This window comes from Myotis lucifugus, unplaced genomic scaffold (assembly GCF_000147115.1).
Source record: "Myotis lucifugus unplaced genomic scaffold, Myoluc2.0 scaffold_98, whole genome shotgun sequence".
Taxonomy (NCBI): domain Eukaryota; kingdom Metazoa; phylum Chordata; class Mammalia; order Chiroptera; family Vespertilionidae; genus Myotis; species Myotis lucifugus.
In genome coordinates this window covers 2950414-2977459 of record NW_005871146.1, presented here as the reverse complement: position 1 = coordinate 2977459, position 27046 = coordinate 2950414, and the positions used below count along the sequence as shown (strand labels likewise).

The 27046-nt window shown below is 46.3% G+C and overlaps 1 protein-coding gene across 1 annotated transcript in view; it reads left to right on the top strand.

Moving 5' to 3' along the window:
* The window catches only part of WNT5B (Wnt family member 5B), a 27106-nt gene extending 846 nt beyond the window's left edge, over window positions 1-26260 (top strand). Inside the window, exons 2-4 of the mRNA XM_023756684.1 lie at window positions 18547-18692; window positions 20650-20897; window positions 25881-26260. Coding sequence (XP_023612452.1) covers window positions 18616-18692; window positions 20650-20897; window positions 25881-26260 — 705 coding nt within the window. The 5' untranslated portion in view covers window positions 18547-18615. The remainder of the gene's footprint in view (window positions 1-18546; window positions 18693-20649; window positions 20898-25880) is intronic.
* The last annotated feature ends 786 nt before the right edge of the window (window positions 26261-27046 follow it).

Here is a 27046-nt window from a genome sequence, read left to right as displayed (position 1 = left end):
GATCCTCATTAAAATGTCCTTGTTGGTTTTTAAAAAAATTTTAAACTAAATTTCTAAATGCTTTTGAAACAAACAGTATTGTTTTATTTTGCTGATAGAACCCAGATGGTAGGAGAGAATTTGTTTTTTTCCAACTTTTGAATCGCTGCACATGCCCTGTCACCTAGACAGAAGGGTAAAGTCAGGACAGTGTGTGGCCACAGAGCACGGTTAGGCTTGGACAAGCAGCCGAGCCAAAAAACGCCTTCTGTCTCAACACTCCTGCTCTCTGTGTGACTTCAGCGCATATCTAGTTACAGGTTTTCTTGGGTGAAAACGAATTTTTGCGCTGGAGTTAACCAGGCAAAACCAGTGCCACCCTGGCCAGTTGAGCTTGAGGACCTGTCTGCCTCACTCATCAGCAGCGCTGCTCGTTTAGGGCCCCTCGGTAGAACCTTTATCCTTGGAAAAGTAGAGAGAGGCTCAAACAGCCCCGCTGGATTTCCAGGTCCTGGGTGGTGTAACCCCTTTGACTTCTCAACCGAGGAAATTAGAGGCGGCTGTCGCAGAAAGGAACTAAATGTGGAACCCCACATGCTATGCTTGCAGCCATTTTTATTCCATTGAGTGTAACACATGATGAAAGGCAGGCATACTCTGGGAGGCACAGAGCTGACGCAGTGGCAGGAGCCCTACAGTTCCGTCGGTGGAGCTGGTGACAGTTCTGGGCAAGATACCTTCGGCCCCTTTAGTTGCCAATGGTTGAAGATGCAGGCAGTACCATCCCCTCCTGTGGTCCTACTGCAAGTGTTCTAACCTTAAAACTAAATGACCTATGAAAGGGGAAATACAAATGGCTAATAAACATCTGAAAGTGTGTGCCCTTACTAATGATCAAAGAAATGCAGTTTAAAATAAAACCTATCATGAGAAAAGACTTTTTAAAATGATACTATCCAAACATCTTAACTTTTGTCATGTAAAACTAAAATCTAGTTTAGTGTTTTAGTAGGCTTTACTTTCATTAAGGGTTGGAAAGTTTAAAAAAATGACTTATTTTAAAAGAGTAATATATTGCTCAATAACTTTAATGAGCCACCTGGGTTGGTTGGCTAATCAATAGATGCCAGAGATGTTAGGACTTGAAAAGACTAGAGAACTTGTATGGTTCAGCCCTTCATTCATTACTAGAGAAATCGGGGCCCTGCAGAAGTTATGTGACTTATCTAAGGCCACACGGTTGTGAAGAGCTGGCCTGCTTCAGTAGGATGTGATGTACTGTTGTTTAGGTCTTGCTGTAGATAAATAGCTTAATATGGGATTGAACTTTCTTTTTTAATACCTCAAGGCATTTGAGCTTTACTGTCTTTCTAGAGCAGCAGTTCTCAACCTGTGGGTCGTGACCCCTTCGGGGGTCGAACGACCCTTTCACAAGGGTTACCTAAGACCATTGGAAAACACATATATAATTACATATTGTTTTTGTGATTAATCACTATGCTTTAATTATGTTCAATTTGTAACAATGAAAATACATCCTGCATATCAGATATTTACATTATGATTCATAACAGTAGCAAAATTACAGTTATGAAGTAGCAACAAAAATAATGTTATGGTTGGGGGTCACCACAACATGAGGAACTGTATTCAAGGGTCGCGGCATTAGGAAGGTTGAGAACTACTGCTCTAGACAAAGTGTCATAGACCTCAAAGAACAGGAATTCCGAGTTGTTTCTTCATTCAATCTGTCCTCCTATGACTGAGTGGCTGGACACCTCTATATACTTTTAATGAAGATAGTAATTCGCCCACAATTGAAGTCCTTCGATAGTCTTAATTAGAAACCACTTTTTGAGCAAGTACAAATAAAAATAGGGTGCTTACAGTCTAAAAGAGTTATATTTTTTAAGTATGCAGATGAGCAATAGAGAGTAGAATAAGAATTGTAAGAGTTCATACCAGTTAAGTAATAAACAAACACCCAAATGTAAAATTGGTTCTAAAACTAGCCCATGTATAAACCGAAATGCATGTCCCTGATTGGCAGGCAGTTCTCCAAGTGGTAATTCTGGGACCTGGGCTTTTTCGGTGTGACTCTATCTTTAGCCCTCACTTTGAAAGCTGCCACCCCTTGCCGGCCGGCATGGCTCAGTGGTTGAGCGTCGACCTATGAATTAGGACAGGGGTGGGCAAACTTTTTGACTCGAGGGCCACAATGGGTTCTTAAACTGGACCGGAGGGCCAGAACAAAAGCATGGATGGAGTGTTTATGTGAACTAATATAAATTCAAAGTAAACATCATTACATAAAAGGGTACGGTCTTTTTTTTTTTTAGTTTTATTCATTTCAAACGGGCCGGATCCGGCCCGCGGGCCGTAGTTTGCCCACCCCTGAATTAGGAGGTTACAGTTTGATTCGGTCAGGGCACATGCCCGGGTTGTGAGCTTGATCCCCAGTAGGGGGTGTGCAGGAGGCAGCAGATCAGTGATTCTCTCTCATCATTGATGTTTCTATCTCTTCCTCTCCCTTCCTCTCTGGAATCAATAAAAATATATTTAAAAAGAAAGAAAGCTGCCACCCTGACCTGCATCAGACTGAAAGATGTAGAGGGAGCATGGGTGACTGCTTATTGGAGGTTTTTATGGGTCAGGCTTGGAAGTTGCAGACATCATTTCTCCTAACATTCCATTAGGAAGAACTCATGCACAGGACCACATCTTAGTGCAAAGAGGCTGGAAAATGCAGTGACTATTGAGTGAGCTCAGCCACAAATAGCTTTGATGATCCAAAGTGGAAAGACATCAGATGAGGGTGAAGTAATTCTTGAACAAATACATATATACTCAGGAATGCAGAAGCTATTAATAATTATTTCTGCTACTAACTGTACTTGTTAATTTGAAGAAAGGTATTTCTGCGAACTCATCTGAGATGGTATATGTACTTCCAGCTGTTTGTTTTTCTCAGTAGTGGGAACTCTTTCTGATCAATGGCACATGTTTGCAAGATGGCCATGAAGAACAAACCTGCTTCAACCATTGAATGCAGCCTTGGAGATGAGCACAAAAATAATGGGCTCTCCCCAAAGCCACATGCAGATATACTGCCATCAATATTCCTTATCTCCATTCAGTATTGACCAAGGCCAGTGGTCTGAGGGCCTGACTGCTAGCATTTGTCATTCCCAGGGCTGTGCAATGCACAGACCACACCACCTCCTCTCCTCTCCATTCAGGTTGACAGTGTTCTGGTTCTGCCCCTTACCACGTTTCTGCTGGATTAGCTCTCCCAACTGGGTTTACAGCCTGTAGACTCTCACTCCATCATCATTATTGCCAGCATTTTGTAAATGCAAATCTGACCGTGGCTCTCCTGTTTTAATGCCTTGCATGGTTCCTGCAGATTGCAGAATGAAGCCCAGATTCCTAGGTGGGGCCTCAAGGTCTCCCATGAAGAGGTCCCATAGGAAGGTCCTACTTCACCCAGAATTAATGACTTTTGTTTTCCCTTGAATTTTGGTTTTTATTCTGTGTGTGTGTGTGTGTGGGGGGGTTTGTAGTTGAATTTTGGACATGAAATTGAACTATAATAATAAAAGCATAATATGCTAATTAGACTGGACAGCCAAACGACCTTCCGGACGTCATTCCAGACAAAGCTGCAGTGGTGGGGGCTGTAGCAGAGGCGGTTAGGGGCAATCAGGCAGGCAGGTGAGCAGTTAGGGGTGATCAGGCAGGCAGGCACGTGGTTAGGGGCAATCAGGCAGGTAGGCAGAGTGGTTAAGGGCGATCAGGCAGTCAGGTGAGCAGTTAGGAGCCAGCAGTCCTGGATTATGAGAGGGATGTCCAACTGCTGGTTTAGGCCCGATCCCTCAGGGTTCCCTGCAGAATTGGGCCTAAACCAGCAGTCGGACATCCCCCAAGGGGTCCCCAATTGCAAGAGGGTGCAGGCTGGGCTGAGGGACCTCCCCCCCCCATGCACGAATTTTCGTGCACTGGGCCTCTAGTTGTTATATAATGTTCTTGTCATTCTCAAAATGAGTTGTGTGTTTTCAGGCCTGTGCACTTAGGGCGATCAGGCAGTCGGGTGAGCAGTTAGGAGCCAGCAGTCCTGGATTACGAGAGGGCCTCACTTTCCCATCTCCCTTGGTGGGAATCTTGCCTGTCTTCTTCCAGACAGGTTCAAATACCACCTTCATTAGGAAGCATCCCTCCTTTGGAATTAGTCTTTCTTAGTACTGATAATTGGATACAGTTCTTAAGATAACAATTGGTACCTTCATTATAACATATCACTCTGCTAAATATAGTAATCTCATGCGTGTGCCTCACCCTTACAAGATTATAAGAATTCCTCTTAATTGACTTTGAGTAAGACATAATAGATGCTCAACAATATTTATTGACTTGAATTAGAGTAAAAAAAGAATTCCATTTAAATTACTTTCTGGCATTTTCACTGGGTCTGAATTTCCTTTTTTCTGAGTAGCAATTGCAAAATTGCTATCCATTTAGTTCTGATAATGGGAAATTACTCCCAACTTCATCACAGTGTCTACTTTGCCTAATTAAGGTTGTCATTGGAATAGAAAAAGGTTATTTTCCTGGCCCATACGTGGGGTGTTTATCCTGGGCTGTGGCTTCCAGAGTTAGTTGCTCTAATCCAAGTGCCTATAGTACAGTGGGGCCTTGACTTACGAGTTTAATTCGTTCCGTGATGGAGCTCGTAACTCAAATTACTCATATGTCAAATCAAAAAATGAACGAGTGAGACACGTGATGCTGGGCTGATGTTGTGGCGTTCACTGTGACGTTCGCTGCGCCAACTAGTGGTGGGGTATCTGAAGCTGGCTCGTAACCCGAATTTTAGCTCGCAACTCAAAGCAAAAAATCGGCTGAGAGACGGCTCGTATCTCGAAAAACTCGTTAGTCAGGACACTCGTAAGTCAAGGCCCCACTGTATTTTGCATGTTATCTCTCTTATAGCTCTTATTACACCAAACTTAACAATAGATTTTGGTTTTGTCTGAGTGATGATTTGTTTTCTTGCCTGGCTTCCACTTTGGACCAGCACCATCTGTAAATGCTCTATGATAATGGAAATGTTTATCATCTGTGTTCTCCAGAACAATAGCCACTGGACAGAGGTAGCAGCCAAGCTTTCAAAATGTGGCTGCTGCTACTGAGGAACTGAGTATTGAATTTTAGTTCATTTTAAACTTAAATAGCCACATGCGGCCAGTGGCTACCGTTATGCTGGAGAGCAGAGAGACACCGAGTTCCTAGGAAAGTAACGTCTTATTAATTTTTGTCATCTTGTGCTAGGTGCTCAGTAGGCCCACAATAAATAATTGTGAAATGATGAACATTAACATTTATTGAGTGGCTGCTGAACGCAAGATGCTCGCCGGGCCATCTGCGTGTTAGCTTCATTTTCCGCAGAGCCCTCGCTGAGGCGGCGCAGGCTGCCAGGCTTGGCCTCCATCCCTCCCTCCAGCCTTTACCGGGAAGGCAGGCAGCCATGGAACCCTTTAGCAAGAGGGTTGGGAGTGCTGTGAAGAGGCCTGGCAGAACCATAAAGGAAACAAAAGAATCTCAGCGGTGAACCAAACGCCTCTGAAACCTGCCCAGGCCTGAATTTCGTGATCATGCTTTTTCCTGAGCAGCCACAGAAGTTATTTAATTCTCCAAATCAGAACCTGTGAGACCCACAAACCTGGTCTGAAGGCTGCTGGCAGTGACTGGTTTTGGTGAAGGAAATGTGAGTGTCTTAGCACTGGCGTGGGAGAGAGGGAAAGAGGGAGCCAGCGTGGCTTTGAATGTTCTCACCTGCGAGGAAGGAAGGGGGCCTGTGCCTGAGAGGAATGGACTTTCTGCTTACGGTTTTCATGAGAAAGCTGCTTGGCATGCCTTCCCAGCACAGTGTAAGGGTCCATTTGAAATGTAGGGACAACAGCTAGAGAGAGCAAGTAGAGACCCAGGTAACTTAGAGTTACTGGTGTCCCCCAAATACTAGTGAAAAACCAGGTGTCATTACTTTTCACTTTTCTCTGAAACATTAAGAACTAGATTTTAGTGTGGAGGCCTCAGGGTCTATTTCTGTGTGCCTCAAACCCTGCACTGTGACTAGGTTTGCTTTGCTCTATGCTCCCCAAATTGTGGGGAATTTATCACTGTAAACGGCAAACACGTATCTGAGGAAAGACAATTTTGCATCTTTCTTGAGAGCCAGAATTAAAATCTCATCACTCCTTCATCCCCACCCCCAAGGCATTATTCCTCCATCAAGCTTGAGAAACAAAGAGAAAAGACACCAGGTATTTGGGAGAAAAGGGCTGCTGACAGTGAGTGGTATGGAAGCTGGGCTACTCCCTCCATAAAACCCACTTTTGAATTTTCATCTTCACCAGCTGTCAGAAAGTAGAACACACAGAGGAGTGCTGTGCCTTCAGGCTAAGAGGATTCATGTAGCAAAGCGGGGAAGGAGGAACCAGAGAGACCTAGAGACAGAGAAAAACCCTTGGGAGAGATCATTAAGGCTGGCAGGGAAAGGCTACGTTAATTGAGCTGAGAAGAAAGGTGAGCATCTGGGGATTCTTTTAAGAGGTTACGGAATTTTCTGCTACATGATTGCATTAATCTTTGGTCACTACTTAAAAACGTAGTTTTACAGGAGAATAGTATCTATGAAAAAATTCATGTAAGAGAAACAGCTAGCTACAGGACAAAATAGTAATAGTTGACAAAACAAAACAAAACAAAAAATAAACAAAGAAAAATAAACAAACAGAGAGACAGAAGGTGGTTTTGCCAGGTCCTCATTTCCTGGTGTGAGAGGAGAAGAAGCAAAATGCTGAGCTGCCTCCTGGCATGATCCTGGCGGCTGCTGCTTCGTGTGTTGTTAATCTGGCCTCGTGCTCCTGGCAAGTCCGGTGTGGTTTGCAGTGAGCCCCGCGCTTCCCACCAGCCTCCCCCCCCCGCCCCCCAGGTAGTTATCGGGTGTGGCTGTCTCTGTACCTACATTTCCCAGCATGTGTATAAAGCAGAGGTTTCTTTTCAGATATGAGCGCCCTTTTTTCAGCCCCCTGCAAAGGTCATGTGCCCCATGAGACTGTAGCTGTACTTAACACTGAGGAGATATATAAAGATCCCCTCAAACCGTTAGGTATGAATAAGACTTTTTCTCATTTTAAGATGTTTTTCCTTGGGTAATGTAACACATACAGAAAACTGCATAGAACATATATGCACATCTTTTTAAAAAATATATATTTTATTGATTTTTTACAGAGAGGGAGGGAGAGGGATAGAGAGTTAGAAACATTGATGAGAGAGAAACATCAATCAGGTGCCTCCTGCACACCGCTTACTGGGGATGTGCCCGCAACCAAGGTACATGCCCTTGACCGGAATCGAACCTGGGACCTTTCAGTCCGCAGGCCGACACTCTATCCACTGAGCCAAACCGGTTAGGGCATATATGCACATCTTAATTGTTTTGAAGTGAACCCCCCATTTACCCATTACCCAGATTAAGAAATAGAACATTGCTGGCACTCCAGAAATTCCTTTATTGCTCTGTCCTCACCGCAATGCCCTCTTCCACCCTTGAGGAAACCACTCTCCTGACATTTAAAAAAATTTTTTTTATTGATTTCAGAGAGAAAGGGAGAGGGAGAGGGAGAGAGAAACATCAATGATGACAGAGAATCATTGATTGACTGCCTTCTGCATGCCCCCTACGGGGGACCAAGCCTGCAACCCGGGCATATGCCCTGATTGAGAATTGAACTGTGACCTCCAGGTTCATAGATCAAGGCTCAACCACTGAGCCACACTTGCCGGGCTCCCCTGACATCTACAGTAATCATTTCCTTGCTATTCTTTATGACTTAACCACCTACAAATGGATTCCTAAACAATATAGTTTTGCCGTAAATGGAATCATCCTATAAATTAAAAGCTGAATATGCTAAGTGTCTGACCGTTAGTTCCACTGTTTGACCAGTCACTATGACGCACACTGACCACCGGGAGCGGGGGTTGGGGGGTGCAGACGCTCCAACTGGTAGGTTAGCTTGCTACTGGGGTCCGGCAGATCGGGACTGGGCGAGATGGGCCGGACATGCCCTGGAGCCCTCCCGCGGTGCCTCCCTGGCCCCGATCATGCACCAGTGGGGTCGCTTGACCTGGCCTGCACCCTCTCACAATCCAGGACCCCTCAGGGAATGTTGGAGAGCTGGTTTCAGCCTGATCTCCATAGGCCAGGCCGAGGGACCCCACCAGTGCACGAATCTGTGCACCTGGCCTCTAGTAGTTTATATATTCTTTAGTGATTTCTTTCCTTAACATCATGTTTGTAAGAGTCATGCATGCTGTTGCATGTAACTGTAGTTCCCCACTGTTTCGTTGTGTTACTATATCACAATGGTGGACAGATCTGTGTGTTGTTTACAGTATGAGACTGTGGACAGCTGCTGCTCTGGTATATGCTGGTGCACACAGCAGATTCTCCAGGAGAGTAGAATGGCTGCAGCATTGTGAACACTGTTAAAAAAATTTCACAGCTTTGAGATACAATTCACATACTGCTCAATTCACTTGTTTAAAGTGTACAACTTAATGGGGTTTTTATTATTTGTTTTTTTTAATATATTTTTATTGATTTCAGAGAGGAAGAGAGAGGGAGAGAGAGATAGAAACATCAATGATGAGAGAGAATCATTGATTGGCTGCCTCCTGCACGCCCCCTACTGGGATCAAGTCTGCAGCCCAGGTATGTGCCCTTGACTGGAATTGAACCCAGGACCCTTCAGTCCGCAGGCTGATGCTCTATCCGCTGAGCCAAACCAGCTAAGGCCTTAATGGTTTTTAATGTAGTCTTAGAGTTGTGCAATCATCACACAATCATCAGTAGCACTTTTAAATGAATTAGTATTTTATTTATTACAAGGGTCTACATACATGTAGACCATCAGAGTAGAAGTAGATGGACATATTTATTCATCCTAGAGGTGGTGCTTGGTTTCTATATGTTCTGTGGTTCTATGGCTCCCAGATGTCTTTAGTTTAAGGCATTGATATGTAGAAATTTTCCATTAACATACAGATACGTACTTAAAAGATTTAGTGCTTTAATTCATCACATATTCTATAGATGGTTTTATGATAGTGTTTCTCAAATTTTCCTGGGCATCAGAATCATTTAGAAGGCTTGTTAAAACAGATTGCTAAGCACCACCCTCCAAGTTTCAGATTCGGTAGGTTGGGGTGGACCTTGAGAATTTGTTTACCTAATCAGTTTCCAAGTGATAATGATACTATTAGTCTGGGGCAGTGGTCGGCAAACCACGGCTCGAGAGCCACATGCGGCTCTTTGGCCCCTTGAGTGAGGCTCTTCCACAAAATACCACGTGTGGGCGCGCACGTACAGTGCGATTGAAATTTCGTGGCCCATGTGCAGAAGTCAGTTTTTGGCCTGGGCGAGTCTATTTTGAAGAAGTGGCATTAGAAGAAGTGGGAGTACATTCGCTGAGGTTGACCCCTCAGATTGAGGACGTTTTTAGCAAAGGCCAGCTTAGGAGTACCCTAATTAAGTTAATAACAATGTACCTACCTATATAGTTTAAGTTTAAAAAATTTGGCTCTCAAAAGAAATTTCAATCGTTGTACTGTTGATATTTGGCTCTGTTGACTAATGAGTTTGCCAACCACTGGTCTAGGGACCATACTTTGAGAAATCTGGTAGCTGGCTGTTACCTTAGAAATTAGAGAACCAAGTATGGAAGGAATTCATTCAATCATTCAGTAGATAAGAATGGGACAAAGACGCAATTTGTTGGAGGGAAAAGAGGGCAATTAGCAGGCTCTTGCAATAGCTCAGAGTATGACAGTAGGAATAGAGAGTAGTGAATACATTTTTAAAATATTATGGAAACACAGTGAAGAGGCCTTGGCAATTGATTTGATATGGAGGGTAAAGGAAAGGAAGGAGTCAAATATGACACCAAGATTTTAGTCCTGGATCAGGAAGAGAATTGGAGCACAGAGAATAAGCGGGACTGTGAGGAAAGAGTATAATCAATCAGCATCTGAATTCCTATACTTCTTGGCTGTCTAGGAAGATTTACTCAGCCATCATTTCATGGTCAAAAGATGACTGATCCCCTCAGCCGATGGCCCCATTCCTGCAGTGGTGCCCCCAGAAACTAGGAGCGTATGACCACGGGAGGTTTTTCTGGACAATTGGTATTGAATGCTCAGTAGGAATTTAGAGGGACTACATGAAAAAAGGGGACATATGTAACACTTTCAACAAGAAAGATTAACAAAAAAGAAGAATGATTCTGAGAACATTGAAAATTATCAAAACCCTTTTTCACATATTGCAATATCTCTCCTGTCCTTCAAGTTTTCTCTCTTTTTTAAAAATCCTCACCAGAGAATATGTGTGTGTGTGTGTGTGTGTGTGTGTGTGTGTGTGTTTAACTTAAAAAAAATTGAGTTTAGAGAGAGAGGAAAGGGGAGGGAGAGGGGAAGAGAGAGAGAGAGAGAGAGAGAGAGAGAGAAAGAGAGAGAGAGGAGAGAGAGAAAGACATCCATATGAGAGAGAAACATTGATCAACATCAATCAGTGTCCTCCCACAGGTACCCAACGAAGGATTGAACCTGCAACCCAGGGTGTGTGTCCTGTTCAAGAATTGAACATAAGACCCTTCAGTGCATGGGAGGATGCTCCAATTAACTGAGCCACCTGGCCAGGGCGAAGTTTTCTCTTTTAGACCAAACCACATCTTTATGTGAAATCCTTCTTGCTCTTTTCCTCCTATTTAAAGCCTACACATCTTTAAGTCCCTACTCCAGTCCTACCTTGGACTCCTCAGGCACTTCACCTGTCCTGCATTTCAGAGTAGGTTTTTCATTTCCCCCAGCTAGACCAAACCACCTCTAGGAGCAACGTCTTTGACCTTTTCACTTTATTGCATAATAAGCAGGATTAGAAGTCCAAGGGTTCTCATGTCTTTGAAGACAAGGTAGAGACTGAGCTGGGTCTTGGAATCTCCAAAATCTCAACTAACATCTGATAGTAGATTCCCAAATAAGGGGATACATCAGTAGAAGCAGTTTTTGTGCTCGTCAATGGGCTGGGCCATATGGAAGCCAAAGGACTCCTTTGTCTCCATGAGAGGCTGACCTCAGTGGCCGGTGTCTGGAGAACCGGAGAGGGCTATTCTCTTTTTTCAATCAACAAATATTTATTGAGCACATACTAGGTACCCTTGGACACTATCCTAACCACTGGGAGAAAATAGTGAATAAGACCATTTGCAGAACTTATGAGGAAAGAAACAAAAATACAAATAAACATACCAAATTATGCCACATTATATTAAACTAGTGGCCCGGTGCACAAAATTCATGCATGAGGGGGGTGACCCTCAGCCCAGCCTGCACCCTCTCCATCTGGGACCCCTCGGGGAATGTCCGACTGCCAGCTGCTGGGCAGTTGGACATCCCTCTCATAATCCGGGACCACTGGCTCCTAACCACTCACCTATCTGCCTGCCTGATCTCCCCTAACCACTCTGCCTGCCGCCTGCTCACCCCCAACTGCCCCCCGTTGCTGGCCTGATTGCCCCCAACTGCCCACCCCTGCCGGCCTGCTTGACCCCAACTCCCCCCCCCTTGCTGGCTTGTTCCCCCCCAACTGGCCCCCCCCCGTCGGCCTGCTCTCCCCCAACTGCCCTCCCCTCCTGGCCTGATCGATCCTAACCGCCTCTGCCTCGGCCCCACCACCATGGCTTTGACTGGAAGGATGTCAGGAAGGTCTCCCAGTCTAATTAGCATATTAGCCTTTTATTAGTATAGATGTGGCAAAAACATGCACTAAGCTAGAAAGAGAATGATGGAGGTAGAGGCCTGCTTTGGATTGAATGGTCAAGGAAGGCGTCTTTGAGGGTGTGATCTCAAGGACAAAGAGCCTGATCTGCACAGAGAGAGGGCAACCCCTTCCCAGAAGTCAGCAAAGCACAAAGGTGTGGGGTGGTAAGGAGGTGTGGAGAGGCAGGCAGTTTGGGGTTTCTGGAGCACAAAGTGAAAACCAAAACAAGATGGAAAGGTTGGCAAGGTCACATTTTGAAAGGACTTGTGTAATGTGGTGATGGTGTTTGGTTTCATCCTTTAGGAGACGGGGAACCTTTGATACACATAAACACCAGCTCTCTAAAACTGTTATTCTATCTTAATTCCTCCAGCCTTAAGCAGCCTGTCATCATTTTGATTGGGAGAAGTCTGGCTTTCTTCCCCCACCAACAAGGCTGTGTGTGTGTGTGTGTGTGTGTGTGTGTGCGCGCGCGTGTTTATACTAGTAACTTTACAATCGGTCTGGTGGTTGTTTTTTTTTTTTAAATAAACGTCGTTTTTTGTGCTACTTCCTATGAATTATGATGTTGTTATCTAATTTACCTTTTTTTTCAGTGCCCCTGACTAAATAGGTATTGCATGTTTTTTTTAAATTTATTTATAGAGAGAAGAAGGGAGAGCGAGCAAAACATCGATCAGTTGCCTCCTGCAGGCACCTGACCGGGGATCAAACCCACAACCTGATTATATGCCCTGACTGGGAATCAAACTTGCCACCTTTTGGTGTAGGAGACAACGCCCAACCAACTGAGCCACCTGGTCAGGGCTGATTTACTGGACTGCTATTCACAGCCTTAGCAACAGGGCAATAGTGAAAAGAAGCAAAGCAAAGCAGAGGGAGTGTTATATTCCAGGGACAGGGAAGAACTATCAAGGATGTGATGTAGTTACCTCTGTTGGGGAAGAGTAGAAAGATCTGGAATCCAAGCCAGGGTCTACCATTCAATTGCTGTCTGAGCAAGCTACTTAACCTCTTTACACCTTGGTTTCCTTGTATTTAAAGTGAGGGTATAATAGTGTCATATACCACATAGAATTTTGGTGAAGATTAAATGAGAAAAGTGGATGTTAAACACTTGGTTCAGTGCATGTAGGAGGTGCTCAATAAATGTTCACTAATACCAGGTATGTCACTGATTATTAACCAAGAACCATTTATTACTGCCTAGTATAACTATACTGGGCACATGGGGCATAGATGGAAAGTAGAAAAAGTAAGTTTGTATCTTTAAGAAACTTCTGTTGGTTGGAGAAGTAAGAAATATACACAGCTCCAAGGCAGCATGTCTGGGATAGGGTGGTGCTGAGTAGATACCTGTACTCATAGTTGCTAACGAAGTCCCAAGTAAGTGGGAAGATTTCCATGGTGTTGGATTAATCAAGGACAGTTTCATGGAGGAAGTGAACCACGGGCATGGACTTGGAAGTAGTTTAAGGTTTGGATTACTGGAGAGGAGAATGCCTCTTGGGAAGAGATCAGAACGAGGTCTTGTGGGGACAGCAGGGTTGTTCTAGGAGCGGGGGGAGGTGCGAAAAGAGGCCCGCATTTGGAAACCCAGGAGAAGACCACGAGGGAAAATGAGGCCGGGCTGGGAAGTTTAGGATGGTTAAAGAACTGGGCACCACTGCAAGTTTTCAAATGGGAATATTATGATGTTCAATGCGTATTTTAGGAAGACCTGTTGGAGCCATCTGGGTTAGACCACAAAGAATTGTTCTGGTGTTGAGGGGTAAGGAGGGCGAACACTTGCTTGGAAATAGGGAAGGAAATGCGTGAGCGTGCTGTACACCTCAGGAGGTATTAGTCAAGATCCATAAAGGGTCTTTCTCTCCTCTTTATGGTGTTGAAGTGACCAAGGAAAGAGGAGACTGGGATGACAGCTGTCATTCCTGCACCTCCTCTACCCGCCCCTACCCCATGGAGATCATTTAACAACAGGCAAGTACGTTGTGGCAGTGCAGCCAGGAGTTCACAGAGGGAAGTTCCCTTTCCAGACTGCTAGGGTTGTTCACCTCGCTGTGCCAGAGAGGTCAACAAAAGAACAAGTGTGTTTTTAAATTTTGCACCCAGTAGCTCTTCACTGGGTCACCCAGCAACAGTTAGCCAGTGGCAACCGCGAGAAGGCTCCCATCCAGCGTCTTGGTTATTTCTTGGTAAGTTTCTAGGTGTGAGGGTGCCTGTCTGAGGCAGGGGGACAGGTGTGGGATGGGACACCATCTTCTGTGTGACTCCTAAGCTGAACACCCAGTGGTGGTTTTGTGAGCAGAGCAGCTGATAACCTTTCCAAGCCCTCGCCCTGGGGGCTGAGGTTTTCATCACAGGCACAGTCTGAAGTGCGTGTGGAAAGCACAGAGATACCTCTTCAAGGACGGATTTGCTGGGGCCTCAGCTCCACTTGTCCAAGTCTCTGTCCTTGGTCTCCTGTCTCTGGGCCGATGACCACAGCCCCCTAAGGAAATGAAAATTGGTAACTGAGTCCAACCAGAAAAAGGACGAGAACCTGGAGTTCCTGTTTTCAGATACGCAGCCCTTTGTGTGCTGGTAGAGCAGTCTCAGTCAGGACCCGGGAGGTACCACAGGGGTTGGAGATGTGCAGCAGGGCTGTCCCCTGCTGCCTTCCATCTACATAGTGGTTTGGGCAGATACTTCCCAATGTGCTTTCCCCAAGGACCCTAAGTAATGTAAGTTTTTATGCCTTATTCTTTTAAAATTTTTTATTGAGTTTATTGGGGTGATCTATAATAATAAAAGGGTAATATGCTAATTAGACTGGACATCATTCCGGACGTCCTTCCTGACCAAGAGGGGCCAGAGGAGGGAAGCAGCCCCCGTCCCGGGTGCCTGCGGGCAGCGGGGGGAGGGAAGCCTGGGTCCCGGGTGCCAGAGGGAAGCCAGTGCCAGCGGCTGGGGGAAGAAAGGCCTACTCTTGCATGAATTTTCGTGCATTGGGCCTCTAGTTGGTTAATAAAATTATATAGGTTTCAGGTGCACAATTCTATAATATATAATCTGTTTATATGTTCACCATCCCATTTATCCCTCCCTCCTTTACCCTCTTCTATCCCCCCCACCCCCCACCCCCTTTCCCTCTGGTAATCCCCATACTGTTGTCTGTGTCTATGAGTTTGTGTGTGTGTGTGGGGGGTGTTTTTGTGTGTGTGTGTTTTGTTTTGTTTTTTTTGCTTAATCATATCACCTTTTTCACCCAGCCCCTTCCCCACTCTCTCTAACAGTTGCCAGCCTGTTTTCTGTATTTATGAGTCTGTTTCTATTTTGTTTGTTTATTTTACTCATTAGGTTCCACACATAAGTGAAATCACATGGTATTTTTCTGTCTCTGACTGGCTTATCATGCCTTATTCTTGATTCTAGTCCCTGCTTGATGTTTTTCTCATAATATTCACAGAACCTAACATATATGTACAGTTGAACCATGAAAAATATGAGTGTGAACTGCGCAGGTCCACTTATACACAGATTTTTTTCAATAAATACTGTAAATGTATTTTCTCTTCCTTATGATTTTAATAATATCTTCTTTTCTCTAGCTTATTTTATTTTCAGAATATAGTATATGATACATGTAACATACATAATATGTGTTAATCGTCTATTTATGTTCTTGGTAAGATTTCCAGTAAATAGTAGGCTACTAGTAGTTAGCTTTTAGGGGAGTCAAAAGTTATATGCAGATTTTGGACTGGGTGGAGGGTCGATGCCCCTATCCCCTGCCTGAATTTATTTGTTCATTCCTATCTCTGGCACTTAGAGCAGTAGCTGGGACACATGAGGCCCCTCCTGCATATTGGATTAATGAATTTATTGGACAAATGAATGGCTGAATGAAGAAGCAGAGCAGATACGTCTGCTCAGCCCATGCGGGCCCTGTGGAGGTCCCGACGGAGAATGTTGCATCTCCCCATCCCTGCAACCTCCCAGTCACTACCGAAGAAAAGAGGCCCTGGATTCTCTCATACTTAACTGTTTGGTGGCTCTGAAATGACACCTCTCATAGGAAAGAGAAACTATTTAGTTTGGGGGGAAAACTCTAGTTATTACAAAGGTGGCAAAAAGAATTCGCCCTGCCTTTTAGATAATTGCTAGACCTATTTCCCCACACAAGGAACAGTCTCCCCTGGTTGAGACCTGCTGTGAAACTCCGCAGTGGCCCACAAACAGGGCCTCTGGTGTGTCCGACTCATTAAAACCAAACCATCAGTCCCCACACATTTTCCTTCCTACCCAGTCCCACTGAGGCAAGAAGTTTCCATTCTGCCCAACTAGTGAAACCAGTCACCAGCACCCACCTCTCTCCTCCCAGCCCTGCCTGAGGAAATGGAAGACTGTAAAGGAGGGTGGGCGAGGCCGGGGGTTGGGTGGCCACTCAGACGGGGGCTCACATCTGGAAGGCAGAGAAAGAGGCCACCATACACGCTAGAGTCTTTTTCTTTCTTTTTTAAGTTTTTAAAATCTTTTTTAATGAGAGTTTGATGGAAAGCACAAGTTGGTAGGCGGCTGCTGGGAGTGAGCCTGTCTTAGTTTGTGTTTATAAAGCACGGAGGGGCGGGATTCGCAGCTCTTGGAAGTTTGGCCTTAGCTCACCTGTCAGCCTGGCACTGGGGTGTCAAAGCCACAGCGACTGTTAGCTGGCACTGACTCCCGTCCTTGGCTCAGAAACAGTGGCTCCCAGTGTGGCCTCGGCTGCACCTGGGACTTGCAGAGCCAGAGATTTCACAGGGGCCCGGTGAAAGGGTGTGACAATGAGAGACACTGGCGTGAGGGGGAATCCGTGGGGATAAGAAGTGTCACCAGCTGGAGAAAGAGCTCAGCTATCTGGATGGAAATGTGTGAGGATGTTGTCGGTGGGAGTAGGGGTTTTGCAGGAGGCTTGGTGGTGGGCTGGCCATGTGGGTGGGAGGGAGGTGTGGGCAGGGAGGAGGGCCACAGGGAGTAGGGGCAGCTCTGACTCTTGAGTCCCCAAGAAGGACTGGTAGGTGGAGCTAAGGATGTTTGGACAAGGAGATTCTTTGAAGCTTTTCTCTTGTCCTCCCTACTCTGGACCTGGTCCCCTCCCCTCCATAAAGCCATTAGCTTCTGGTGCCAGCCCTATCTCTGCTCCATCTCTCTTGGTTCCAGTCAGTGCATTCACAGACCTTCTGCCCTCGGGGACGGGGAGGATTTATAGGGGGTAGAGGTTAGAGGGGGAGGGGGCATCCTTTAGAGGAGGGGAAGGTCTGTTTGGGAAGTAGGGTGTGGGGAGCTGTTAGTCCGCTGGGCTAGAGACAGGATCATTTCCGAGCTCGCTCTGCATGACAAAGGGGAAGGAGCAAGTTTTTGCTTTGATCTGCCCCCCGCCGACCTCACACACCTGCCTGTTGATGCCCCGGCCCCAGCTAAGACCCCAAGGAGAAAAACCAAAAGGGGGTGGGGATAGGCTGTGGCCCAGCTTCCCTGGATCTAGCTCAAGCCACCTTCCTTTCTTGGTGGCCCCAGGACAAAAATATCTGCCAGGCTGATGACCCAAAGCACCTGCCGCCCCCTCCCGGAGAGCCTGGCGACCCAGAACTGCGCGGTGAGGTGGGGGTGGGGTGGGGGCGTTGGGAGCTTGTGTTTGTGTGTGTAAGGTTGGAGGTGTTAAGGGGTAGTGGGAAGAAGACTCGCTAGGACTGAGGGGTCACGCCCTGGATGGAAGCTCCAGGGGAAACGAGGTGAGGGTGAGTTGGAGGGGCGTGTTTTTACAGACTTGCTCCAGGATCCAGAAGCTGGATTTTCTGTAGGTTTTCGAAGACTCCAGGAAAGGTGTTTGCGGGAATACAGGCATAGGTGGTGGTTACAAAAAGCTGCGGGAGGGTAAAGATGCGGGAGGCTCTCCTGCCACAAGGGAAGGGGTTGTTGCTCAGCACAGATGTTAGAGGCAAGGGTTGCAGATGAGGAGCAGCAGGTGCTCCCATTCTGCTGCAGGTGCTGCTGGGACACAGGGCCCCTGAGCACAGGGGAGGGATGAGGGCCACCCAGGGAGGCACCCCCAGCCTCCAGAGCTTTAGGGCCCCGGCTTGCTGTAGGCTTTTACATTTCTCAGAGAAGTTGCCCTGAGAAAGTGAAAAGTCCTTGCCTTCTCCCTACTATTATTCCTGGTAAACAGCTTCTGGGATTTGGAAAACTTGTTTAGAGTGAGAAGGTTACAGATTGAGAGGGAAACTCCTGTTTGGCTGTCAGTTGTTTTTTAGCGCCACAAAAGAGCATGGTGGCCAGAGACATCCACCTCTGGCAGGCGTGAGAGGTAAAGAGGAGGGCGATGGGTGGTTCTCGCTCTGGAAGGGCAGATGTGCATTGCATCAATGCTGCATAGCACATGCTCGGTTCTTGAAGGAGTGTGTTTTCATTTCTCTCTTCTAGTTTCTCAGCTTGTATTTCCTTTGGAATTAGGCCTCGAGTGGGGTCTTCACAGTTTGGGGTAAGAGACATCAAGGCAACCCTATGGTGAGATGAACAGTAAGAACTGGAGGTTGGAAAGAAGCTGAATTTCTTTGGGAGAGAGAAAGTGATGTTAGATCCAGCCCAGAGCTCATTCCCCTGTCTCCTGGTCCTCCCCTATCTGTTGCATTTCCACATTGATTCTCCTTCCATTTCTGTTTTCTCAGGGAGCCCAGTTTTGGAAGCTGGCAGTCCCAGGGGTCTTCCCAGGACACTGGGGAGGGCTGAGGCCAACCATGCCAGGCCTGCTGCTGCTCGCTGCTGCGCTGCTCTCCAGCTGGGCTCAGCTCCCAGCCGAAGCCAGCTCCTGGTGGTGAGTGAGAGGGGCTGAAGTCCTACTCTACAACCTACGCCTCCTTTGGTAATTGAAATGTGGAGAAGGTCACGGTGGGTCGTGATCATTCCTGTATTCATAGGAATCCTAAGGCCTTCTTTTATCCCAGGAAATCTAGCACAGCCCTTTTTCTCTATCACGCCCCCAGAAGTAAAGGTTCCACAGGATAAAGGATTCGTTCATTTGGCTTTTTCTCTGATCCTGTCTGCATTCCCCAGTTCCTGGCTCTACCGCCATTTCTAGGGGTGGTTGAAAATATCTCTTTTGTTGCTATTGGATGATTTTTATTTTATTTATTTTTTGCTGGTGGTTGCAAGGAGAGTAGAATTTCTATTTTATAAGTCTGATGACAAGATGAGGGATTTGTAGGATCATGTTTGTCCTTCTTTTTGTCTTTTAAAGACTGTTGTCATTGCCAAGTCAGCATGGAAATGGCAGGCACTCACCACCTGTTTTGCACAGACTGTGCCCTGCTCAAATTTTTACTCAGATGGCAAATGTACAGCCTTTTCATCTAACTTAACACTTTATTGTGTCTGGTGGATGATGAGCTGAAGGGAGAGCCCTTGTACTGATAAAGAGTGGATTAGGGGATGTGTGGGTCAGATAGGGAAGTGAAAACATTTAGAATATATTGCAATGCATGTAAATTGGATTAGATTTTAAAGGCATAAGGGGAAGTTCTGTTTAAGGCAGCGGTTCTCAACCTGTGGATCTCGACCCCTTTGGGGGTCGAACGGCCCTTTCACAGGGGTCGCCTAAGACCATTGGAAAACACATATATAATTACATATTGTTTTTGTGATTAATCACTATGCTTTAATTATGTTCAATTTGTAACAATGAAAATACATCCTGCATATCAGATATTTACATTATGATTCATAACAGTAGCAAAATTACAGTTATGAAGTAGCAACGAAAATAATTTTATGGTTGGGGGTCACCACAACATGAGGAACTGTATTAAAGGGTCACGGCATTAGGAAGGTTGAGAACCACTGATTTAGGGGAATGTATTGCTTTCTGTCACACATCCTGCCTGCATTTAGGCCAAAGTGAACCAATCACTCCTACTCCTTGAATAAGTCACGTGCTCTCCTGTTGGCTCTTTTTGCCCTCTGCCTCAAATGAATATAGCCTGCCCTGTCTGGCTTATTCTCCTCCTGCCCCACACGCTTTAATTAAGAGCCAGCTCACACTCTAGCCATCTGCTTATAAAACTCCTCCCAGCCCAGGCTGGGTGGCTCAGGTGGTAGGAGCATTGTCCCATACATTGGAAGGTCTCGGGTTCGTTTCCCTGTCAGGTTCATCCCTGGCTTCAATCGGGGCACGTGCAGGAGGCAACTGATCGATGTTTCTCTCTCTCTCTTTCTCCCTCCGTTCCCCTCTCTCCTAAAGTCATGGAAATGGTCCGTAAGTGAGGATTAAAAAATAGAAATTTAAAAGTAAATAATTATTTTTTTAAAAAGCTCTTCTTCCAGCTGTAAGAACTCTTCCTCTATCTGCTCACTCTGGATCCAGAAGCTCAAGTCTGTCTTTGGCATCTGATATCTTACATGTCACCTGTGTTTGTGCCTCAGTTTCCCCAATTTTCTTTATTGGTTTTAGTGAGGGAGAAAGAGAAGCGAGAAAGAGAGACATTGATGTGAGAGAGACACCTCAATCGGTTGCCTCCTATAGGCACCCTGACCAGGGATCGAACCCACAACGTAGGTATGTGTCCTGACGGGAATTGAACCCAGGACCTTACAGCGTACTGGATGACAGTCCAACCAATGGAGCCACATTGGCCAGGACTCCTCAATTTCCTTTTCCCAGCCCTCATTGCACGGTCTTATTCACAGAAAGCACTCAGTAATGTGTTGGAGGAATGACTTACTGCTGCACGCAGGCGTGTGCTCACTCCTTTCCCCTTTCTGAATTGCTGCTGTAGGTCGCTAGCTATGAACCCGGTGCAGAGACCTGAGATGTTCATCATCGGTGCCCAGCCTGTGTGCAGCCAGCTTCCTGGGCTCTCCCCGGGCCAGAGAAAGCTGTGCCAGTTGTACCAAGAGCACATGGCCTACATAGGGGAGGGAGCCAAGATGGGCATCAAGGAGTGCCAGCACCAGTTCCGGCAGAGGCGGTGGAACTGCAGCACCGTGGACGACACCTCTGTCTTTGGGAGGGTCATGCAGATAGGTAAGCAGCCACAGACATGGCTTGGCTGAAGGAGCTGTGCTCACCTGGCCTGGGTGCAAGCATGCTCTCTCAGGATGGGGCAGAGAGAGCCCACTTGGGTATCTAACTGGGTTTTCTCATGGCTTGGAATTGGCCTGCAAGCGGGGAGGGAGATGCACGCAGACAGCAGTGTCTCAGAGGATGTGTTAGCCGCACAGCTCAATGCTCAGCTAACCCTCTCTTCCAGCTTCGCCCTGTCTGGGCAGCCAGCGTGACTCACTCTGGGAAGGGCTCAGAGCATCTGAGTTGAGTTAGAACTGGGAAACCGCCCACCACCAGGGCCCTTTGTCTCACTCAGCACAAGGGCCTCCTTTGAGAGCCTTGCCCTGGATATCTGTACGCTTTTTGCCTCTTTCACTTGGACTCTAAGAGAGATAGAAACTTGGGGCCAAATTGGTGATAGCTGTCATTAATCCAACCCAGATCCAGTCCTGGCTTCTTCATTGAAAGGGGGTGTGTGTGAAAGTGGGGGCAGGGGACAGACTGAAGAAGAAAGATGAGAGGGCCACTCTCCCCAGATTTCTGTTCTCTCCCCTCTCCCACTCCTGGTCTAGGATTCTTTTGCTGCCCTATTGCTTAGATGGAGGTGTGATCTGGGGTCTAATTGTTTTAGGTCCTTTTGAAATGCAATTCTCCTCTCCCTGGCAAGAAATTGAGAAATCCGGCCTTATTCTACTGGGTCTTATCCCCAGGGCCATAAAAGGAAGGTGTTAGAGCCCTGAAGTCCCTATCTCACATTCTCTCAGAACAGCTTCCCCTCAAAAGGCATTCTGGAGTTACCCAGGGCTGCAGTTTTCCCAAAGAATGATTTTAGCTGCAGGGAGTTAGGGAGTTGAGATTCCATTCCTCTGTATACTTGGCAGCGCCCCCCCTCCCCCACCCCCCACCCTTGACCTCTTTCCTCTCCCTCCCCTACCACATATTGAGAAGTAAGGACCAGGGGAAAGTACACTTTGAACCTCACTTCTCTCTTCCTTCAGTGTCAACTCGAGATTCACAAGAGGATGCTCATGTTCTCATGACAGTCTTACTGGGCAACTTTCCCAAAAGAATGGACTTGAGGGTTAAGTGAGATTTGGTGATAATTTATCAATTCTTCTCAAATATACTTAGTACCTGTCCCTTCTCCCTGGTAAAGATCTTGGTCAGAAGCACCCTCTGTCCTGGGTTTCCAGTGAGGGCACAAGGATGGCCCAAGCATAGAGAGAGGCACCCCTTAATCACTTGAATGGAATAACCTAATGTATGCCTGATGCTGGCCAGATCCTTTCCATGTGTTGTTCTGTTTGAGTGAAGGCCAAAAAGTGAGCTTTACTTTTTTACTTTAGAAAGAAAAGTGTTGGCAGTGGTAGAAGCTCTGCTGGGTACAGGTTTGCATGGTGGAATAGCTTGTGAAAGTAGACCCTATTCCGTTACAAATGGAACCTCCTGTCTGCCTTGTTTTCACCGTTCCTTTTTGTAGCTTCCCTGCAGGCTTATGCTACCTGGGAAGCTGTCCTCCATTCCTCCCCTGGTGAGGCCTCTCACTGCTGTCTTGTGTGTGACTTCCAAAGAGCCCTTCCTTCTTTGAAGCGGCTGCAGAGCAGCTCAGGGGGAGCTTTTGGCCTGTCACTGAGAGGAGCATGGAGGCAGCTTCCTGACAGTTGGAACAGAGAGGGCATCATATTGTCCTGCTGTTTCCTGTCGTCCTACTAGGGTAAGGTCTCTTTAGTAGCTGCTGGTTTAATAGCCTTTTCCCTTGATTTGAGTTTCCACTCTGAATTGTTTCACATATAGACACCCTTCCCCCACTCTTACGCATTCTTGCTTTCTGAGAGGAGCACTAGAAGCCTTACTTACCAAGCTTACGTGAGACCCAAATGCTGCCCATGAAGGCAGAGCCACCTGCACTCAGGACCTAATGAAGCCCCGGCCGAAAGAGGCAGAATGACTGCATGAGACAGCTAATTCACTCAGGACAGGTTAGGATCCCAAGCCACGCTGATAGGCGAGGGCCCTCAGAGCACATAGTGCCTGCGATATCACGCTCAGCCTCAGGTACACTATTTTAAAAGGCAATTCTGAGAGGGGTGATTCGGCTCTAAAAAACATGTTTGCTAAAAAATGGAAGAAGAAGTCAGACGTATGTAGCTTGGAAAAGAGAATGCATAAAAGACATCTTAGTTGTTTTCAAATACTGAAGGGCTGTCATATGGAAAAGGGATTAGATGGTGCCTCTCCAGCAGGCAGAAGTTATAGGGAAGCCTAGTTCAGCGTAATATAAGAATGCTGTGGTGATCAGAGTCACTACAGAAGGGGAAATGGGTTGCCTTGAGATCCCAACCCACTCTCTGAGGAATGCTGTGAAAGGAATGCTCACAGTGGGTGGAATGTGGCTCTGGACTGCAGCTTCAGAGGCTCCTTCCTGCCCCAGGAGCCAGGTCGGGGCTGACGCCCCATTCTGGGAAGGCTTCTCAGGCATGACTCCCTCCTTCCTAAGAGCCTCTTACATCCTGGGAGCTCACGCTCACAGTCTGACGCCCCCAGACCGGATGGGCCCTGGTCTCTGGCAGTGGTTCAGCGCTGATTCAGATGTTAAGCCTGATCGCTGAGTCATGGGTGTGACTTCCTGCATCCCTGGGTTTTCTTGGGCTACTCCTAGTCCACTTGGGCTACTCCTGACCAGGAGCTGGCCCCTGGTTAATTGAGAAAAACGAATTTTCCAGTGTGGTCTGGTTGCAAACTTCACTGTGTTGTGCCTAGGTCCGTGGTTGGCAAACTGCGGCTCGCGAGCCACATGCGGCTATTTGGCCCCTTGAGTGTGGCTCTTCCTAAGCCTTAGGAGTACCCTAATTAAGTTAATAACAGTGTACTTACCTATATAGTTTAAGTTTAAAAAATTTGGCTCTCAAAAGAAATTTCAATCGTTGTACTGTTGATATTTGGCTCTGTTGACTAATGAGTTTGCTGACCACTGGCCTAGATAATCAAAACGTAGGGTAAGGTGATCACTCTAGACCTACTAGTTACAGACTGCTTCCCTCTCCACCTGCCAAGACAGAATTGTCGTGTGTCTACTTCTGACCATGGAGAGCAGAAATTCTGTCTGGTTTAATAGCTGAGATCAGGATTGAATCTGTTTCCTGCTAAAAGCCACTCTCTTCCTTCCATTGCTGAGTCTATATGAATGTTATTTCTTTTATAACAACTTTATTGAAATATAAAGTAATATACAGTTCAGTGTATATTCACAAGATTGTGCAATGAGCACTACTATCTAATTCCAGAACCCTATAAAGAAATTGCATATCCATTAGAGATCACTCTTCATTTCTCTCCCCTTCTCCCCAAACCCTAGGTAACCACTAATCTTTCTGTCTTTATGAATTTTCATATTATGAACATTTCATATCAGTGGGGTCATACAATATGTGGCCTTTTATATGAGGTTCAGCATGGACACAAAATGCTACGTGATCACTTAGCATAAGAATTCCAAGGTTCATCCATATTCTACCTGTACTTAGTTAATTTTTAAATAAAATATGCTTTTAAAATATGTTTTCACTGATTTTAGAGAAAGAGGAAGGAGAGAGAGAGAGAGAGAGAGAGAGAGAGAGAGAGAGAGAGAGAGGTGAGAGAGAAATTTCGATGGGTTGCCTTCTGTATGCATCCCAACCGGGGATTGAACCTACAACCGGGTATTGAACCCACAACCGGGTCATGTACCCTGACCAGGAATCGAACTGGCAACCCTTTGGTGCATGGGATGACAACCAACTGAGCCACACCAACCAGGACTGTACTTACTACTTTTTATGGCTAAATAATATCCCATTGTATTTATAAGACCACCTTTTATTTACCCATTTACCTGCTGATGGACAATATGAGTTGGTTTTTTTTTTAACGTTTTGGCTTTTATGAATAATGTTACAGTGAACATTCATATATAAGTTTTTATGTAGACAGATGTTTTCCTTTATCTTGGATATATTATAGGAGTGGAATTGCAGGGTCATGTGGTAATGCTATGTTTGAGGAGCTGCCAGACTGTTTCCAAAGCAGCTGTACCATTGAACATTCCCACCAGCAGTACATGAGGGTTCCAGTTTTTCTATATTCTCCCCAACTTGTTAGCTGTCATATTGATGAGAGCCATACTCATGCGTGTGAAGTGGTGTCTCATTGTGATTTTGATTTGCATTTCCCTGGTGGCTGAGTATTATTTTTTGTAAACATTTTTATTGAATTAGAGCATATATCATGCGAGTTTTCAAGCGGTTCACTACAGCAATAGAGGAACACAGTTCGGCTTTTCTACTAGAAATGATCTGGGTATTGGGAGAGACCTGCTGAGGGTCCCATAGATGTGGTTCCCAGTGCTTGGGAGTTGGGAGGCAGTGTGGACCCTGCAGAAGACCCGGAGGCAGCTTGGATGATTCTGGATGTTGTAATTCTAGTTCACGCTCTACTCCTGCTCCCTGCCTCTGTCCACCTAGATAATGGTAGCAATAAAAGACAGATGTGTGGCTCATAGAGTGAAACATTGCCATTGTAAGGGAGAGATATTTGTGAGAATAGAGTCCTGTTCTTAGTCCCATGATTTCTATTTAGTCTCATTCTCTTGGTCTCAGGGTTTCCTAAATTCCTCAGTGTCCGCTCTCTCCTGCATTGGGTTCTGCCTCCTAGGAACCTACTGGTCATATAAACTTCTGAAATGGGTGTTAGTGTAAGCCAAGGGCTGCGGGGGAGTCACTCTATTTGGTATATCGTAGGGCAAAGTAGGTAAATTTCAGCTCATTATCAAGAGAAGTTTCAAACCATTAGAGTCATGGGAAGTGAAAGGCCACCTCTGGGAGTGTTAGGCTGCGGCTGTGGCGGCATGGGTCTCCAGGAGGCAGAGGGGAGGAAGCCTCCACTAGAGAGTTGACCTCCTTCGCCCCGTCTTGCCTTGTCTTGCAGGGAGCCGGGAGACGGCCTTCACCTATGCTGTGAGTGCCGCGGGGGTGGTGAACGCCATCAGCAGGGCCTGCCGAGAGGGCGAGCTGTCCACATGTGGCTGCAGCAGGACAGCGCGGCCCAAGGACCTTCCCCGGGACTGGCTGTGGGGCGGCTGTGGGGACAACGTGGAGTACGGCTACCGGTTTGCTAAGGAGTTTGTGGATGCCCGGGAGCGGGAGAAGAACTTTGCCAAGGGATCGGAGGAGCAGGGCCGGGTGCTTATGAACCTGCAGAACAACGAGGCGGGTCGAAGGGTGAGCTGGACCTCGTCCCCCATCCCCAACCCTCCCCACACACCGCAGACCAACTGGGCTGTCCCTGGGCTGAGCTCTGAGCTGTGACCTGGCCATGGGAGAAGGGGTTGGCCTGCTTAGGGAGATTCTTACAACTGCCCACCTAGATGCCCACATTATTGAACTAATCCCTTTCAAAAGCGTCCATTGCTCAACCGGCACATGCACTTGTCATTTTTTTAACCTTATTTCTCCACAGTACATCTGTCCCTATAGGGCTTAGTTGCAATCTTATGATCAGCATTTCAGACATAAGGAATGGAGTTCTTGTCTTGACTGGCCCTCTTGTAATTTGAACAGATAGGATGAATGGAAGTTTAGGCTGTTAGACTTAGTCTAGGGTTTTTGATTTTTTAATTTTATTGATTTTTTTTTTGAGAGAAAGGGAAGGAGAGAGAGAACGAGAGCAAGAGAGAAATGTGAGAGAGAAACATTGATCAGCTGCTTCCCACACACGTCCCAATAAGAGATTGAGCCCGAAACCTGGGTATGTGCCCCAAACAGGAATTGAACTCACCACACCTTGGTGCACATGACCACACTCCAACCAGCTGAGTCACACTGGCCAGGGCTAGGGTTTATGATTTCTTATTTCTTAAAGATTTAGGTAAAAGAGAGCTGACTTAAGAGCTGCCATCATATAACCCAGTCCAAAAGCTCATTTAGGTCTAACGGCAAATACTTGTGTGAGGGGAGTTTTACATGTAAGTGGAAGTGTGAAGAACAAACCATTCTTTGCAGATAGTCTCACCAATCACTTGTAAGATATGACATTCTCTGAGCCTCAGTTTCAGTAGAAACTAAACTGGAGGTTTAGAGGTGAGCTTGCTTTAT